The sequence below is a fragment of the Catharus ustulatus genome, chromosome 3, assembly GCF_009819885.2.
Source record: "Catharus ustulatus isolate bCatUst1 chromosome 3, bCatUst1.pri.v2, whole genome shotgun sequence".
Taxonomy (NCBI): Eukaryota; Metazoa; Chordata; class Aves; order Passeriformes; family Turdidae; genus Catharus; species Catharus ustulatus.
In genome coordinates this window covers 66,851,856-66,871,669 of record NC_046223.1, presented here as the reverse complement: position 1 = coordinate 66,871,669, position 19,814 = coordinate 66,851,856, and the positions used below count along the sequence as shown (strand labels likewise).

The following is a 19,814-nucleotide window of genomic DNA, read 5'->3' as shown; positions in this document are numbered from 1 at the left end:
CCAAATCTACCACTCCCATAGAGTGTAGGAACTCCATAATTACACACTCTAGCATAAAGTCCAGTAAGATTCAATGGATGTAATTCCCACTTAGGAAAAATCTCCAAATACCATTTAACACTTGAGTGAAGTAACAGATTTAGGACTTATACAAAGCAGCAATAATAGAAGCAGGAAGACCCATTGGACTGGTCTCTGCTATAAAAGCCATTTTCAAAGTTTTAAACAGTGGATTAATAAAATTCTTTAATTTGGAAAAATAAAATTATTGAACTTAAATTTAATGACTTATCTAGATGATGATGTGTCAGATATACCAACTTACTTCTTCTCCTGAAAGATAGTAAGCTGAAAGTAGTCCACCAACGAAACGGATGTTCACTTCAAATACGGAAATTTCAGCATTCTGTTAAAATAAACATGAATTTATTTCTATAGATGTTTGTTTGGTTTGTTATAGATATAGATATACACATACACACATACACAGGTTTTAAGGCACAACAGCTGTAAATAGCAAAACACACAAGATGTAGGGAAGGCCAATGTAAGAATTTAGAACATTTCTCTTCCTCACTTTGACAAAATATCCTCTCTGTTATCCTAATCCTGCTCAACTTTTCATCTCTTCTGTTGGGCTAGAAGGCTTTCTCTAAATCCACATATCTAAGTACTTATCATTCCTTGCAGACGATGCAGCATTTGCCCAAAAAGTGCTCTTGGATCATGTCCCACACTACCCCTCCTCACACCATCTCAGACAGATCATTATTGATCAAAATGTCCTTTCAAGTGTTTTCCTACTTCAGTCAAAATGCAGCTTACTGCAAAAAAGAAGGCAACATTAGAATGAGTTAATTACATGCTCATGAAAAAAATGTAATCATTATGTGTATTCACAAGGAAGATGATCTTTTGCTATTACAGTGACAGCCCTTTCCAAGCTGGAAAATATTTTACCAATGGATAAAGACTTTTACCAGTGGATAAAGACTAGGTCCTGCCAGTATCTATCTCAAAACACATTGTTCCCTGCCTTTTGAAATTCAAGCATAAATGAGGAATCTGAGTCTCACATGTTTTTGGTTTTTATTAAGGCAATTCCAATTTCACCCCAACACATAAGATTTAATCCATTCAAGGCACTCAGCTAAAAAGTTGATATAGTGAAGTTTCTTAATTTTTGCTTTTTTATGTAATACTACTTTTTATATTTCTGTATTTCTGCAGAAAAAGATACCCAATAGTGCCCCAAAATTTTGGGCACATAAAAAAGGTGTTTGACTTTCACATGTTCTGGGTTGCTCTTGCTTCTACTGAGTCACTTTTTCATTTTCTATTTGCCGATGTACACTATAGCTACATTTAATGTAAAGCCAATGCATGGTGGAGCTAATGGATTTTCTTCTGAAAGGCTTGCAGGCTTTTTTCATTCAGCAACTTTTGTGCTTTTCCAGTTTAAACATTTAGATGTCAGTTTATGTAGGAGGGAAGAAGTTGCTCCCTGTTTTCTATGGATTTTGAATTGGAGCAAACTGGCTTTACAGAAAAAACAAACAAACCAGCACCAGGCTACTTAATAAAAATTTTACCTCATGCTTTTCAGTTTCCAAGGTGTTCTGATTAAGAAAAGGTATCTAGACACGTTGCAGAGTTGGTGAGATTTTTGTAAATTGTAAAGGTACAGGCTTCAAAACACAATCTCAGACTTGCTACAAGTGGGTTTACATTCAGGAAGTTAACTTTTCTCCTCTAAAATGTATCCTGTACTTCCCCCTCTAAAAAGAGGATATAATTTCATTCAGAATTACTCTGATTAATGTATAATTAATACAATATATATGTGTGAGCTATATAACTTTTTAATACACATGAGCACAATTCAAAGGGACTGACAAAGAAAAGCTATCACAGGCATCTGACTCTTGAAAACTCAGACTGGCATCTTGGGTTAAGACTGCAAAATTATCTTGAACATAACACTCCTCCAAATTTGAGTATTCTAGAAATCTGCAGTTACTCCTCTGTCACTGCTCTCCTCACCTCTCTTACTCTTTCTAAGAGAAATGACCAATTTTAATTTCTGTAGTTTAAGTTCTGTCTCCAAAATATCCTTTTTTGGTTTTTTTTTTTTTTCAGAATCTGTTAATTCTCTTTCCAAATGTTCAGTCATTGCCTCACTGATTGCAGCAATAAGGCAAATGGAAACAGGTATTCACTTCAACTTAGCATTCCTGTGCAGGCTTTTTTATTATGCCATGATCCATGTTAAACCTGCAGAAGGGGACATAAAAACATTTAAATCCTCTAGAAATGTGAATTAACTAGATGATGTGTCTGTTTGCCTGCTAAGCAGGCTACCTGTGTAGGAACTACAGTACATGTACATTTAATACAGAAATCTACCTTCAAATCCAACATATAAGCTAGTAGAGAACTGATTTGACTAAAGAAAAGCTGATCTGACCTGATCTGATTGAAGAAAGGATGATTAAATAAGTGAAAGGGGAGGCTTCTCTTCCCTGGAGATTGAGCTAGCTGAAACTCCTACGAATAGTATGAGAATATGAATACGTGAACCTTCTTCAGAAGTTCAGGTTCTTTCCATTTCAATCCTGAGCCTTAGCACATGTCAAGTACCTTTCTTTGATGGGGGAAGGTTGAAGTTGTAAAGAGGTAGGTGTCAGATGAGGAAATGAGTTAATCAGATATCCTAGACACTTGTGCTTCCTTTGAGAACTGAATTAAATTACTTTTTGATTTTCAATTGCTTGAAGTAAATTGAGTGGTGTATGACCTGGATATTTTGTCTCTAGAATTTTATATTTTGCCTTTCTGGATTTAAATATGACCACTTAACTCACAAAACCATTGCTATCTTTCAAGGAGTACAAAGGCCCTTTAAGGAAGGCTCAGTATGTGTGCACTGCTTCTGGAAATGAGTTACAGACAAGAAGACTACTTGGAAATAATTCAGATAAAGATTTTACTGTTGAGCCACAAAGATTAACTGCATTGCAATACTGAACATGTGTTGATGGAATTTTCAGGACATTTCTTGAAGGTAACCATTGTTCTAATGTTATCAGATTCCCAATAGGTCACTTGAACCTTCATTTGAAATACTTGCCTCTTACCAAAATCTTTATGCAAGCCACTGAAGCAGACAAACACTGAAGCAGTCATTTCATTAATGGTAGGTTTGAAGGCTTTATTCCTGATACATAGTCACTCTTAAACTCATTGTACCAGGTTAGTATTATTCTCAGCACACAAATAACGTAAATGGCAAAACAATTAAAGTTTTATAATTTCATGTCAAGAAGACATCTCTGCATGGAAAGTTTGTGTGAAGAAGCTGTCTGTTAAGAAAAATTGCTTCTCTTAAATATAAAGATTAACTTTACCCTTCTTCCTGGTTTGATTTTTAAAATTTTTGTATGATGTAGCACACTGAAGATGCCACACCCTGATCCTTATCTCCTTTTCATATATTTAATCATCCACATACAGTTTGCACAAATAATTGTGTATTTCTGTATATTTCTACTTAGCAGACAAATTCTAAGCAATACTATTTTTTATTTTACTTTCAGATCAAGCTGAATATGAATACCTTATGATCCATTTAACAGTACCAAAATATATCAAAAAAACTTTTATCTGAACTTCCCAAAATTTCTACTTCACCATCTATAGAGGTGAGAATTATTTTTTAATTTTAAATTTAGCCTTCTCCTTCAAACAGTTATTGCATCACTTCGATAGCAAGTCTGAGAATCAGTTGAATTAATTCCATTATTTCTAAGGGAAATTCTGTAAGGTGAAGTGACTAGACAAGTGTACATTTCAAGATTACTAAGATGTTCCCTTTTTAAGGTACTGAGTGTAAAAGACAGTTCTGAACAACTGGATAAATATAATTTCCAATTTTATGGTCTTTACAGTAGTACCCCAAATAGACTGTGCTGTGTATGAGAATATCTGAAACACCTTTGCTAGTACGCATCTGTGCTAACATCTAAATGTCAGTTTGAGCTGATATTTGTAGGCCTGCCTTTTAGAAAGAATTCTGAAAGTCTATAGATACTTGGAAAAGAGTTATGTGTATTGGGAATAACATGTTCTTGTTTTAATTCAAGGGCTTTATGTTAACTGCTGAATGTGAGTAATGGGGTCTTTCATCTTATATTTATTCAGTAATTTATCATTCACTATTTAAACCATAAATGGAATAGTCCAAGTACTATACAAGATTCAGAGAAATTGTGATTTCTGATCACTGTACTTGGGAAAAAAATAGAAACCAAATAGCAACATATGAATCCAGTATGTGGTACAAGAGCAAAGCTGTGACAAGTTTCAGGAATTTTATCTGGTTTCCCTGATTAGCTTCTAAAGATGAAATTATTTTGACAAAGACATACCATATCCTTTACGTTGCTGGCTAGACACATAATACCAAAGAAACGTTAAAATTGCTTTTTAAGTAGAAGAAAACCTATATCTCAGAAACACTCAAGATGCTGGAGAAAATTACAGATATAACTAGAAAATCTATTATACTAACTCATTTTAAAGAAAGGGAGAGAGACAATGCCTTAACATCTTCCAAAAGCAACAAATATAACCAAATGGGGAGGGAGCAGGCAAAATAAAGTGCCAATACTTATATTAGTTAGCCTGTGTTACTCTGCATTTCTATTTTATTTGCAAATCTATAACAGGGCCAACTCGATCTCAGCTGCATCTCACCACTCACCTTCCCTCATCCTTCCATAAACCAGAGGATTAAGACTACAACTGGTAAACTACTGAAGCTTCAAACAGCTTTTATATTAAATTTAATATTGAAAGCATTCTTCAGACAGCAAACTACTGTCAACTGGGCTCTCCTGAACACCTTTGCCTGTTGAACTGCTCCAGCTTCCCAAAAATCAGTATTCATATCCTTCTGGATCACTTCCTTAATGCATCTCATTCCTGATAATCTTCCTCTCTGTAAATCACAGATCAAGGCCAAAATTATTTCCATGGGAAGTCACCCTCCCTTATAAAGACAACATTTGAAACACAACACTATTTTATTTATCCAGTGTTGGGTTCCACCTGGCACTCACCAGCAGCACTGGTTACATGTTCTGCCATTCAAAATTCAACTGGAGAAAATGCTGTGTGTTCTTTACACAGATGAATGTATTCCCAACAATCAAGTCACCTTAATTTATATTTGATAAAGAGCTTACGTTTTTAGTTTTAATAAAGATAACAAAAAATAACACCACAAATCCTAACAAATTATTTGTTTCAGTCTTCTCTATTGCAAAGATTCCTTCCAAAATTTTCTTTCCTTTGGCTCTCCTGTTCTTGTATCATCAAGAGTGTATAGAACTTAAGTCACCTCATCTGCATTTCCCTCTATTGCTCCTGTGTACAAGGAATATAGCAACTCCCCCCACGCACAGACACCATGGCAAGAAGCCCATATCCTGCAGTTTAACAAGCTGTGCAAGAGAACACCAGGGACCCCATACTAAACAATGCTGAACAATGTATATCATTCTAGACTAAAAAGTGGACACAAAGGGCCCACATTTCCTGTGAAATGAGATGAACTTGCAATTATTATTACTATTAAATAATAACATTCCCCTGTTGAAGCACAAAGGTTGGGAACAGCAACAAATCCTAGCATTTTCAAGCAGCCCAGGAATTACAATAGAGTCATGGATAGTATTACAATAGCTCACTTTCAACTATTGTAATTAAACAAGATTCTAATTACTTGCAATTGTGGGTAAAAAGAAGTTTCACTCATATTCCACGAATGAAAGTTACTGGCAGCTTGCTAAAATATTCAGTTCCCAAAGACATGGGAAACAATCTTAGCAACCTTTTTATCACAAGTGTTAAAGCCTGGTTATTGCATAACATGTTATTTAACCTCGCTGAAGCCCCTGCATGGCAAACTGCAAGATCTTCAACAGGCACAAAATTAAAGTGCTACTGAAGGCATTAATAAACTCTAGCAGCAAAAGAACTGCGTTTAGTAATGAATTTGCAGGATGTCCTTTTAGCCCATTAAAATAGGGCTAAAATTACACATATTCAAAACAAAATCAAGTCACTTTGAAGTCTGCCATTTAGAGTGTACTAATAGGTTATATGGCAAACTAGTAATCAAATAGTCCCACAAACTAAAGAACCATTTTCAACTGCTGGTTTTCTTAAGATTTCTCTCCAACCCATTATACGTTTACTCACACCTCCCACACAACTTTTTTTATTTTTTTAATGGAAAAGCTGTTCCAAACTGTTGCATTAGGAAACTTTCTGATTTTCTCACTTGAAGAGGTAAAACGCAAAAAATAAAGAGCCAAAAAAACTGTAATATTCCAACTCAGAACATTAGGTTGTGGACTGTTAAATACAATTACAAGTCAATCATAATACCTACAGTTTGGGAATAGTAGGATTTAGATTTGTAAATGCTGAGATTTGAAATAAGCAAACTGAAGTCTGGAAGTCTGTCCTGTTACCGACTGCCACACCACAGACACAGATGAGTCAATAATAAATGTTGGAAGCCTTATTTATTACAGATGCAAATGATATTTGCTATTCTGGGATCTTGGAAAGGGGGTATGCTAGTCTATACCTGACAGTAGAGAAAAAACATAACTTCTAGTTTCTCCACTTTTGCCAGTTCTTTTCCTGTTCCCAAATAATAGACTTATCATTCACAAAACTTCTAGGTTCTATGAAGCTGCTGACAAAACCTCTTTAAAAGATGCTCAGATTTGTTGAGCTAAGCACAAAGATGAAAATCAGAACTTGTAAGCTAGCCTTGAGGTTTCAAAAGTGGCATATAAAATCAGATACAGTGACTGACCAACCTCTAAACAGCTTTCCTTAAGAGCATTGGTAGGACACAAGACTGAGGGTACACTCACCTTCTTACTCATTCCTTTCCCTTTATGCAGTTCTTCAATTTATTAGCACCTGTCTTTGAGAGCAAATAATGAAATGCCCTTCGTATTTCCCAATTTCCTTCTGAACAAGTGGCTGTCTGCTCCATGCCGTGTTCTCATTCTGATCCTGTCTGGCTACACTTCCATCAGACAACCAGTCAGCTGCTCAGAGTATGAATTCAAGCCCTGTCCTTGTACAGTTTGATTGCTAGCACCTTCTGGTCTTGGTGTGGGTACCTATTGCTCCAGTCAATGTCCAAACACGCCATGTAGACCAAGGGCTGCTCCCAGTAGGCAGTACAGGCAAGACAAGACTGCCCTTTTGCAGGAGTTTAGCAAGGCTGAAGAAGAGGGGGATGAATCAGTTAGTCACTTATCCTAAAGATACTGGGGTGTGACTGGGCATAGATGCAGAGCACCATCAATCCAATACTTAACAACTCCCAAACCTGCACTGCTGTGCCATGTGGCTCAGCTCCTGCACCACTACTTCCCGACACCTAACCCCCTCAATTGCCTCATTAAGATCCCTTTTCCTCTCTTTCTCTTCCCAAGCATGTATTCAATGTCATTTGGCTCTTGCACTGCAGAGACTGATAGCTCTTTCCTCCCCAGTGTGAAGCAAAAGTGGGGTGGTGGTACAGAAATTTTTTGAGAAAGCTCTCAGTGTGTGTGCAGCTTCTGAAACAAATAAGAAAAAACAAGAGGAGAGGAGCAGGCAGCAGTGTGTAGTTGTAGCTAGGAAACAGCCAAGCTCCCTAAAGATCCCCTGAAAGACTGGTTCCCTTTTCCTCCCTTGTAACCCACTGACATACAGCCCAGCCCAGCCTTGGGCTGTGCACTGTGTGGGGAGGGTCAGAACAAAGCCTTGGCTGTATTAATTAGAAGAGCAAAGATGAATCCCCCAGAGAGATGAAGTGATTTAACAGAGTACAAAGCACATATCCATGATGCTACTCAAAGCAAAGATCATGTATTTAGCCACTGTAAATGTCATCTCTTTCCAAAGGTACAAGTATGTCTACATCTCTTATAATATTGACAGAATCAGAAAATGCAACTTGATTCCTGAAGGAATGGCTCAGTTTAGCTCAAAGTTCTGCAAGGTTTCAAATTTAAAAAAAATATCAGTAGTTGTGACATAAAAAAGCTCCAAGCATTGCAACTGGGATATCTGTTATAAAATTACAGGGTTACCAGCTACAGCTGTAATGAAAATAGCCTGTGTTATACTCCAAAAAGAAAGCTTCTAAACATATCCACTGACGAGCTTACTAAAATATACAAGTTTGCCAAGAAAGATTCCACTGACTTAACTAGAATTTTCCTTCAAAATCAAAACCTATCTTCAGAAAGGTAAAGAAGAGCAACCCTGACATCTAATTCATTGAACTGCAACATTGAAATCTAACGCATAAAGAGACGTTGCCATTTCCCATTAAGTCACCTTTATTCCATAAATCCTTTCATGTGGATAAACTAGTGCTTAGTTTACAAAGCGACATTAGGAAACTTTTATGATCAGGTTGAGAGTGGTGTGAGTGCTGGCCAAATAGTTTGATGAGCATATTTTAGAGTTTATAAAATTTTCCTATATCCAGCTGCATTGACATAGAACATAAGGAAAAAAAATTCTGTTACAGAATACAGTCACAATAATCTTCGTAAAGAACATCTTAAAGAAAATTAAAGATTTGAATGACATGGTTCTAAGAATAAATGAAGAGAAAAACTTATCCTATTTATGCAAATAAAGGCCAAATATGCTGATTAAGTAGTCTCTGTACCAGAAACATCAAATACAAGTTTATAATACTGAGAAGAAATAACTTTTAAGGATATGTCAGTGTGCCAGTTATTCCAAATAAATCACTTTCATGGGACAAAGGTTTCTAAAACAGAAGCAAGTAATAGTGTATGTAACACTTTTGCAGAGTATGTCACATAAGGCCTAATATATGATATATGCTTTAACATAAGAGAACTGCTCTTCTTTAAACTCTAAGATATAAATACAAAATGGCATTTGAATCTAAAACTTATACTTAAAGTAGAAAAAAAAAGTGCAAGTTGAGTAGCCTCCAACAACCCACCATTAAACAAATGGATATCTGTTATTAAGTTTGGCATTGCAGTTATTTATTTTAATTTCCTTGTTTCAGTTCGGGAAAATTCATCTACTTGCTGCTGATGCCAATGTAAAATTCAATTACATTTGATTATGAAGTATTAGGAAAATAATTTTATGAGGTGTTGAACTCCAGGCTGCTATTTACAGGAATATCAGTAACAATATACTGTTAGTGACGCATTTCAGTGTTATCTGTGAAGTTGTTTTGGTAAATCTGCTTGACTCTTGCATTCACCAACTAATGGAATACATAATTTCTGACATTTTCTTAGCTTATAAACATTACTGAGAAAAAAAAGGTGTATTAAAAAAAGGAAATGTAGGCAATACCATCTCCAAGTTTCCAATACCAAATACAGCAAGATTTATGTAAATCCAAATATTTTCATGTTAATAATGTAAATCACTCTACAACACTTTATAATGTTCTTCCAAGTAAAGCTCATGTCATCCTTTTAAGTGGAGTTTGTTATTTTCTGTTGTCTTATCCTGTTATTTAAACATCTTGATAATACCAAGCTAGTAAGACAGGAATCTAGCATTACAAAAGTACCTTTAGGAAAAAAAATTCTTATGCATAAAATAAAGTTAGCATGTCATTCAGGCTTATGACACTACACAAGAGCACTTTTAATATCCTCTATTTACATTATAAATGTAAATATAAATGCATACTAAATTACTGCTTATATAAACTATGTAATATCTACTCTTATTAACTCCTTAAAAGGATAATTAATTCTCAAGCATGGAAGAGAACCTAATTAAACCTGACTTTTGCATAACTTATTAGAAAGAGTACTTTGTTTTCAAAAAGTGTTTCTAACATTAAGCATGTCAACTACAAGAGCTTTTAAGTACTCTGTGTACTGTGTTTACTTTACTACACTGATCAGAGGTGCTTCACCAGCTCGCTGTACCCAACAAGAAATTCTCTGGCCCAAAAAAAAAAAAAAGGAAAAATACCAAATACTTCTCAATTTAATTGAAGAGGTTCCTGCTTGCTCGATAAAAGCTTCAATAATGAGTTTTGCCCTCAGCTGCATATTTGTCACTTAATAGGGTGATTTGTACATGCAGCTGTGAAGACCTGATGCTTCGTGACACTAAAGCTGTTGTTCAATTGTGCCAATAGTTCAGCCTAACTCATGATATTCAACTTTACTTGAGTAGACAAAGGAACCTAAGTATTATGTATGTACGGCATGTACAGTAATTTCACGACAATAAGGTGCACCGGACTATAAGGCGCATCCCCGGGAGTTGGCAAATTTCGCAACTTTGTACATTATATAAGGCACACCGGACTATAAGGCGTATTTTTTTTTTGCAGCGAGGATCCGCCCCCAGCTCCCCCCATGCGGTTGCTGGCCGAGGCCCTGCCTGTACTCGGCAGCCACGGGGACCCGGGCCCACCTCCACCCAGCTGCCACGGTACCACGGCCCCACCTTCACCCAGCAGCCATGGCACCGCGGCCCCGCGTCCCCGCCTTCACCCGGCTGCCACGGCCCTGCCAGCTCCCTCCATGGCTTGCAGCTCACACTTCTGGATTGGCAAATTTCTGAACTTTTGCCCATATATAAGGCGCACCGGACTATAAGGCGCACTTCCGGGTTTGGGCCAAAATTTTAGTCAAAAGGGTGCGCCTTATAGTCGTGAAATTGCTGTATATTTAACTAAACACAAGTAAAATCTGTGGAAGATTTCATAATGGGAAAATGTAAAAGGTTTACAAAATGAAAAAATTAATACTTGAAGGGTCCCAATTCTCCTATCCAAAAAACCTGAAAAGGCTGTTTTTTACTTTATAATGGCAAATACTCTATTTCCTTTTTCCTTCTACCTAAAGCTCTCTGATTGTAAAAGACCATATAAGCAGAGCAGTAAATTTCCTATCTTCCAGCTTCCTGCTTTGTTCTATCTATCAATGAACTAAGTTCTTTAGTCTTGCATCATGCTTGTAATACTAGAACCCAGTCCTCAGTTGGCCCCTGGAGACTAAATAGAACATTAAATGTTAATCAGCAACACTCCTTACCACATTGAAATCCAAGTTTTTTTCAACCCACTCCGTGGCTTCCTTGAACTCTTCTTTCATTTCCATGATGTATAGTGTATCAAGGGCATCCACGATTGTTGCTCCTTGTATGTTACCTGAAACACATGAAGAGCCAGTGATTTACTTTCCAACAGAAGACTTTTCAGTTAGATCTAATTAATTTAAATTAATTCTAATTTCAAAATTCAGTTTCAATTAATCTAATTAAAAATTGGTGCCTAAGCATTCAAGTGGTAACTACTAATTCACAGCCCTTACTTTGATTCCCATGCCGCAACACAACATCATAATATTTAAGTATTTCTTCCACTAATGAACTTTTGAAGAGCTGTTCCAATGCACTGTACTTCCAGCCATAATTTTGTATCTTAAACCATTGACAGAACAGTTCACCATAAAATTATATAAACCCAGTGCATCTCAGTAATTCAGAAATTCCTCTTTCTTCCAGTTTGGAATGAAACAATCGGGGTTTTTTTGGTTTTATACTCATAATATACATATGTATTATATACATATACAGTAAATTCACGAATACAAGCCGCACTGAGTATAAGCCGCATCTCTGGGTGTTGGCAAATATTTTGGTTTTTGTCCATAGATAAGCCGCACACGAATATAAGCCGCTTTGTCGTTCGCAGCAAGGACCCGCGTGCAATTAGTAACAGAACCGCGGCAGGGCGGGGTTTACTGGCTGAGCTAAGGCTGTGCAGGCTCGGCCCGCTAGGGGCCGCTGACGGGGCCAGGTGGTCCAGCACGGTGCTGCAGCTCGGGGCCGGCCGGCGCTGCCACTGGGCTCGGTCACCCCGGGTCGGCACTGCCCCGCGGTGGCAGGCAGGGACGGAGCTTCCCCTGCTCCTACGGCAGCGGCGGCGGGCGGGGAGGGAGCTTTCCCGCGCCCGTGGCGCCGGCGGCGGGCAGGGACGGAGTTTCCCCGCTCCTGCCGGGGCGGCGGCGGGCTGGGACAAAGCACCCCGTCGGCTCCCCGAGCCGCGGCAATGGCTGCGCGGGGCTCCCGTCGGCTCCCCGGGCCGCAGCAATGGCTTGCGCGGGGCTCCTGTCGGCTCCCCGAGCCGCAGCAATGGCTGCGCGGGGCTCCCGTCGGCTCCCCGGGCCGCAGCAATGGCTTGCGCGGGGCTCCTGTCGGCTCCCCGAGCCGCAGCAATGGCTGCGCGGGGCTCCCGTCGGCTCCCCGGGCCGCAGCAATGGCTTGCGCGGGGCTCCTGTCGGCTCCCCGAGCCACAGCAATGGCGGCGGGCGCTTCCCCCCCCCTCCCTGGGCCGCGGTAGGGGCGGCGCCGGCTTCCCCCCCCCCTCCCCGGGCCGCGGTAGGGGCGGCGCCGGCTTCCCCCCCCCCTCCCCGGGCCGCAGCAATGGCGGTGCCGGCTTCCCCCCCCCCCCCCGGGCCGCAGCAATGGCGGCGCCGGCTTTCCCCCCCCCTCCCCGGGCCGCAGCAATGGTGGTGCGGGCTTCCCCCCACCTCCCCGGGCCGCGGTAGGGGCGGCCCGGGTCCCCCCTCTCCTCCCCGGGCTGCGGCAATGGCGGCGCCGGGCCCCCACCGTCTCTCCCCTGGGCTGTGGCAGAGGAGGAAAGAGAGCTCTCCCGCCTCTCTCCCCGCCCCCCGTGCTGCCTACAGGGAGCCAGGCTCCACCCGCGGTGCAACAGAGTAGCGATTTGTAACAATCGCAAAATGCCGACTTTGCAGCTGCTCGGCTCAGCACTCTGGCTGGCACTTCTGAGGTTGTATTAGCCGCTCCTGATTATTAGCCGCATTTCCGGTTTAGGAGCAAAATCTTAGTCAAATTGGTGCGGCTTGTATTCGTGAAATTACTGTATATTATATACATATGTATTATAATATACATAAAACTCTCAGAAGCTGATGAGAACTGATCCCATTTCGGCTAGAAAAGCCATTTAAGAAGTACAGTCTGTGGAAAACAATTTTTCTGATATTGTGCACCACCGTGTAACCTGCCCAAGACAGCACAGCGGAAGGCAAAGGCAAATTTGCACACATGAATTTGTCAGCTCAGGAGGCACTGGTTTTCAGAGCCAGTTCTGATGGTCTGCAAAAATCCTTCTACCTCTGTTATAGATATGGGTAAGAGCTAGCCTTGACTTAACACTGCAAGAAGAAGTATCATCAGTATGTTGGCTTTAGAATGGATTAAATGTTCATCATCCTGTACTGAAAGGTTAATGCGGATGGTGGGGTTCAAGAAAACACAGTCACTCAAAATACTTTCCCAGGCTTACTTCAAATTTACCTTGACCTTTTCAAAACATCATTTTTGTCTAGGAGGAGTTTTAATTTCTATTTATGGCAAAATGTCAAAAATTCAATTTTGACCACTCTACTAAAATTCATATTTCCTAACTTGGCTTCCACAGTTTTCATAATGAATGGAAAACTGCTGTTGTATATTAGAGAAGACTCTGATTGATACAGAAGTAAACATTTAAAATTACAAAATAATTTAGCCTGCAATCAACAGAGAAAGTCATTAGATCCAATCCCTGTCTCCCGCAGCAGGGCTAATGAGTCAGGTGAATAGCTGACTACTCATTCCGGAATTGATTGTACCAGGGGAATAACAAGATAGTAGCTACAACTAATTAAGGTACTTGATTATCATCTTGTCTCTGAAATACCTGATGAAAAAGTAAACTTAATTTTGTAAACTTAGCAAATACCAGAATTCAATTTTTCATATTTAAGAAAGAAAGCTCCTGTATCAGTCAATTCTTGTGTTCACTGGTATCATGGGTTTCTGCTTCCACATGAAACAGAGTGGTGATTGGAGAGCTCTGTGTTGCAGGATTGACATCACTTTCTTAAATTAAGTTTCCAGGTAGAAAATAATTTTCCATTTCTGCCATCTTAAACAAAATAATATTTAAGGTTATTACAACAGTCACTCACTTGGCATATTTAACAGAATCAGATACTTTCTCTATTTTAGCAGCTGCTTGTACCACCCATTTTTGGAATGTAACTTTTCTACTCTGAAAGAAGTAATCTCTACATTTTCCCCCAGATATTCCACTAATAAAACTGCAGCATACTTTGGTAAGAACAATACAATATCCTCCAAGAGCTTATTTGGAACTTGGCTGCCCTTCTCCAATATTAAAGCAAAAGTATTCCTTTAAACTTGGCTAAGCAACTCATATTTTCCCTGAGCTTATGAGAAAGTGAGAGTGGAAAACTGCTGGAGGACATCTGCTCAAGAACACCACTGTAAAAGCTCTGGAGGTGCCTGGTAACTCCATACAACAAAAGCAGTTCCTAGTGAACCTTTACAACTGAGCTCTACTTACAGAAAAATCATCTATAACCTGATTTGCTTCAGTGGATTGTGATAGGCTCACCATGTAAAGACATTCTTTGTGATAATCCTCTTGTAATACAACTAACACCACCACTAAACAGTGGAGCTTTCAATTTTAAGGATTAGTACTTGAGCTGCAACCCACTACTAAGTCAGAAGAAAAAGAGGAGAAAATAAGGAGAAAACTTAATGAGAAATTGCCCTTGGAGTCACCTACTTATTTTGATTTTTTTTCCTGAATCTGGCCTATGTGGCCTGCTTAAAGCACAAACAGAAAAAATGCCAGAATCTAAAGCAGATCTTATTTTATTTGAAATAACTTCTGCTATTATTCTGAAGTCTCCAGAATATGGAACAAAACAATTAATGTGACAATTAGTCAAGTTTGTCTCAAACAGCTGTACTTCTGAGTTCTTGATAAAAGAAAGGAGAAAGAGTCAGTTTAGAGGCCAGAATTATGACTTGTGAACAACTGCAGTTTATGCTAAGTGAACCAAGAGGATAACTTAAACTTGAGAACAGTATGGAAATTGTGATGCTGAACAGTTCATTATTAACCAGTCAGACAAACCAGTGGTGGGGGTAGGGGAAGGAGTGCAAAGAAATTAAATGAACATTTCTTATTATGGGATAAGACCAAATATTTCACAAGCCTATATAAGCTATGCTTCTCAAGCACAGCACATAAATTATTAAATAGCTATCACTGTTGTTTGTTCCTACACAACATTCCCAAGGAATTACACAGCAGTCATGGTCTACAAGAAGCAAAGATTATTGCTAGGCAATTACAGTACACACTCATGACACAGACTATTTGGACAAGATGACTGTTTTCCTATGCACCTACAGTACTGCTACAAATTTGACTAACAGTGAGCACCCTGTTACAGAGTGCCAGCAAAGTTGCAGCCACCATGGTAGAGTTTCACAGTTGCCCTAGGTAGGAGGAAGATATCACAATACTTGGATAAAATTCATAGACCTCAGGTAAATATAGATATATTTTGCAGATAATTTAAAGAAAAAAAAAATATATACTTGAGGTAGAGAAAATGAACTTGAAACTCATAAAACATAAACTCAGAGGGAGTAATTTTTTTATAAAAGAGATAACCAGATGTACAAACCTACTAAAATGAAGAATTATGAGTCTCTACCAAAACCTCCAGATGAAGCATTCATATATGCTCCATTTAACTTCTAACTCTTTACTTTTATCTCTCCTCTTTACTAACAGCACAATTTACTCCAAGGGAGCAATAGAGAATGCATAAAATATTTGCATTCTTTTTGAATGCATAAGAAATCAGTCAACGTGGAATTTCCAGTAGACTATCAAAAAACATCTACAGAACTTCCTTAACATCTTAAGAACACTTCAGAACATCTACAGAACACTTAAAATCTTAAGCAATGATCTGTAAGAAAACAAAAAAGAACATATTGCTAACACGATTTGTGGACTATTAACCACAATGGCTTACTATCCAGCATTTCAGAATAGTATGATGTAAAACATAGGTAGCCTATATCTCGTCTGGGTAATGCACAGTCAGCCCATTTAAACTGCATGCTTTTTAATATCTAACAGTGTCAGTGTATGTGCATGCAAATAAAAAAAATTAAGATATTTCATTAGAGAATGGAGTAGCATCTCAGGATTGGGCAGCAAGAGCAGAATAAGAGTGATCAGAGGATGAATAACTTCGTACGAGTTTCCAGAATGCCACTGCAGGGAGAACTGCTCTGGATGTGAATGACAACCTTATTAGCACAGCTCTGTGACTGAGCTTATATGGCCATATGGTTTAAGAACCACAGCTGGCTTATGGTCAAATCCTTTGGAGCATGTGCCAAAATAAGTTTTCACTTGTCCAGCCCAGGCTTTTAGATACGGCCAGAAGAGTTCGAAATAGAATACTTCAGAATCAATGCATGTTAGTTCACTTCATAGTTTACAATTTCCTCCCATCCCTTGCACACTGAGCTTGGCATTCAATAATACATATAGGTGTGACTAAAGTAACATTTTGATTTGAGCTGTAGGTTTCTTGGAGCATTGCTTCAAAAGCTGACTCATATCTTAGAACAGTGTTTTCCTTTATTTAAAGTTCACTGAAAAGGTTCCTATGCAATATCATTAGCAATTTAATGTGTCAAGAGTGATTAATTATTAAAGTGTGCTATGCCAAAACATGAAACTCTTGACTCAAGTACTGACAAACCCTCAGCAGTATTAACACTTTTAATTTCAGCGACTATTAGCACCTGGTAAGAGTGGAGAAAGAAAAATTCATTCAATTTTTAACAAATCTAGCTTTTTGTATGTGTAACATGAAACAATACAGTGATATTTCTAAATGCTCTTCTAAATCTTCAGTATTTTATACATCTGTGCATTTTAGAGTCAGTTCTGCTCTTTGAATTTGATAAAGCTCAAATAATTTTTTTTTCATTGCTTATCTCTGTGCTTCCTGCAGAAGCCTTTGGCATCCACCACGCTTCTGGCACCATGCAGCTCAACTACATGTTTTGTTATGAACCACCTTCTTTTGTTGGAACAGGCTGCCTAGTAATTTGCTATCTCCACCCTTCCTTACAGAGGATATCACTCCCCACAAGGAACAATAAATCCTTGTTCATTGCATCTATGCCACTGTGCCACTTTTTATGGGCCTCCACATATTGTTCTGGAAAGTTGTCAAGCTTTACTACTTGCTATGAGCTCAAGTCTGCCCATTCTGTGTATCAACTCTGAATTATATCTCCTGTTTCACTAAGTGCCAGTTTAAATTAGGAACATTTTCTATTTCTAAATGCAATTATCACCTGCTGGAAAATCCTTCTGGGTTTGTGGAACTGTTTGCAGCTTGCCATTGTCAAAGACACCCCAAGTAACTTATTTGCACTGTCAAATTTCACTCTGGTCATTTGATTTTTCAGTGTTGGGATGAGCAATCTGAGAGTGTGGCCTCAGCAGCAATGGATTCTTGTGAGAGGCCAGTAATAAGCCTGAAAAATGTTTTTTGGAAATCTGAAATTGTCTTTGTCATGCAACATGATCTCCTCTCAAAAATGCTGTGTTGAGTAATTCATCCACATATCTGCTAATGCTATTCTTTACATAAGTTAATTTAGTTAAGATAGATGTCAGGCTTGCTTCCAAAATTAAAACCACATACCAAAACACAAAATTTCAAGATTTTGAATCCTTTTAATTTAAATTAATATACTGTTTAAACACATGCACAATTAATTGCCTAGGCTATATTAATAAACATAGCATTTGAAAAGACATGTTGCTACACACTACCAAGACGGTTTTGGATATAAATTTTGGTAAGCATTAAAAATATTAACACACCTCAACACTCCATGAAAGAAATGACAAAAAAAAGTTCAAAGGGGGAAGAGCAGGATCTTACTAAATTATAATACTTTGAGGTTTGCCAATTGCGAGTATTTATTAAATCCCTCCCTTTTTGCCTCCAGAAAAGGTCCTTTTCCACTTGCAGAGATTAATTATACTATGCACACAAGTTACAATATCTAAATGGCAATACTGCACATGAAGCACAGCTTCAGATAATTAAAAAAGCCCTTTAGTTACAGTCACTTAAGTGCAGAAAACACTTCTAAGAAAGTTCTCTGCTAGTGCAGTAACTTTCATTAGTTTTAAAACTAGTTCAGAAGGCTTAGAGAGGAATAGCTCCTAGTTTGAGGGGTTGCTGGAGTGCTATGAAAAAAAGGTATAATTGTGATTTTGCCACTTTCGCAATAGGTAGATTAATAAATCTCTGCTTAAGGTAACATTGTTAACATTAACCTGAAACATAAAGGTTAAAGGGCCTACTTTCTACCAGGAATAGTCAGAGAAGAATTGGTACTCATAGAGGAAGTCATACCAGGAGATATGCCCTGCTTTGCTAATGGACAGATGTGGTGCAAACAGATGCTGAGCTACTCAAATTTATTTGATTAATCTAGAAACAGTGGTACACCTCATGGAATTAAACCAATAAGAATATTTCTGTCTTTTCAAATAGTTGCTACTACATGACAAATACAAAGGAAATAAAAACATTGCATGGATGTGCTGAAAAGACTTTGCCCATGGTCAGAGGCATGTATGTGGCACTGGCTTCAAGAAGAAATGTTTCAGTTCACATATGTTTCAGGGTTTCTCTAAAGGTATGTTATTCTTGGTGTGCAAAAGAGAGAGGAAGTAACTTCTGCTCATAACATGAAAATATCTACAGTCTGAAAGTCTAAAGACTTTCTCTACTTATTACACACACCCACACACACTGCCTGCAGAATATCAGCACTATCAAGGCAGTTCCTCAATGTCACAATTTGTTTTCATGGTCTGAGCTTAGGACAAAAAAAAAATTTCCAAGCTCAGAAGTCCTCAGCTACAGAATAGCTCTACTACTAGTAATTTGTACAAGGTGCTAAAGCAAGGTTCTTTTCCTTCCCCCAAAATTAGAACCACCCGTTGTCCCTACCCTTTCTCTCATCAATACCCCACTGGCCATTTTCCTCTTCTCCTAGCCTAGGTATAGTGTCTGAATTTCATGATGATATTTCCTAAGCCACATCTATGCGTAATTATACCTCTCAAAAGCCATCTTACTTTTGTCCTTCTGACAAACATAGCATGACAGCTATGACTTGCCTTCAAGTCACAACAGTCATTATAATCTACCTGCACAATGGAGATAGAAAGGAGCCATGTATTTATACTTTCAAAAATAAGCTCAGAAGCATAATTTGAAATCAATGTGTCCTCTTCTGTGTCAGGAGAGCTGTACTGTAACTCATACAACATAAAGCACCACACTGCACTGGACTCTGCTGCTCTTCACAGTGAGATAATAAAAGTCTGTACCCCAGAACATCCACATACTAAGCCAATTTGAAACTTGTATTTTTAAAACAATTGAGACCAGGCAGCAAGAAGAAAATAGAGTCTTGGGCAAACAGGACATAATTATGGATTACAATGAACTGTAGGTCTTACTTGATTTCTGAAGGTTGGGAGGAAATTCTCAGGACACAGAGCTATGCTCCACTAATACAATTCAGAATTGCCTTGAATCAGTCAATCATTTGCAATTTTTACTTTTTTTTTTTTTAATAAGAAACAAGGAAGATAAGGAAACTTTTCCATCCTTTCATGAAGGAAAGAAACCAAACACACAAACAGGTCACCCTGTTATTGTTTTATGAAAAAGCATAAAATATTGGTTGAATTCAAACATGAAGGTACAAATCAGATCTAATCATCTGAGGACACTTACAGAAACAAGATT

General features: G+C 38.5%; 1 protein-coding gene across 1 annotated transcript in view; it reads right to left on the bottom strand.

The window, feature by feature from the left end:
- Positions 1 to 307: 307 nt before the first annotated feature.
- The window catches only part of LOC116993617 (mannosyl-oligosaccharide 1,2-alpha-mannosidase IA-like), a 59,749-nt gene continuing 40,242 nt past the window's right edge, over positions 308 to 19,814 (bottom strand). Inside the window, exons 3-4 of the mRNA XM_033054444.1 lie at positions 11,142 to 11,257; positions 308 to 406 (exon numbers count right to left, since the gene is read on the bottom strand). Coding sequence (XP_032910335.1) covers positions 308 to 406; positions 11,142 to 11,257 — 215 coding nt within the window. The remainder of the gene's footprint in view (positions 407 to 11,141; positions 11,258 to 19,814) is intronic.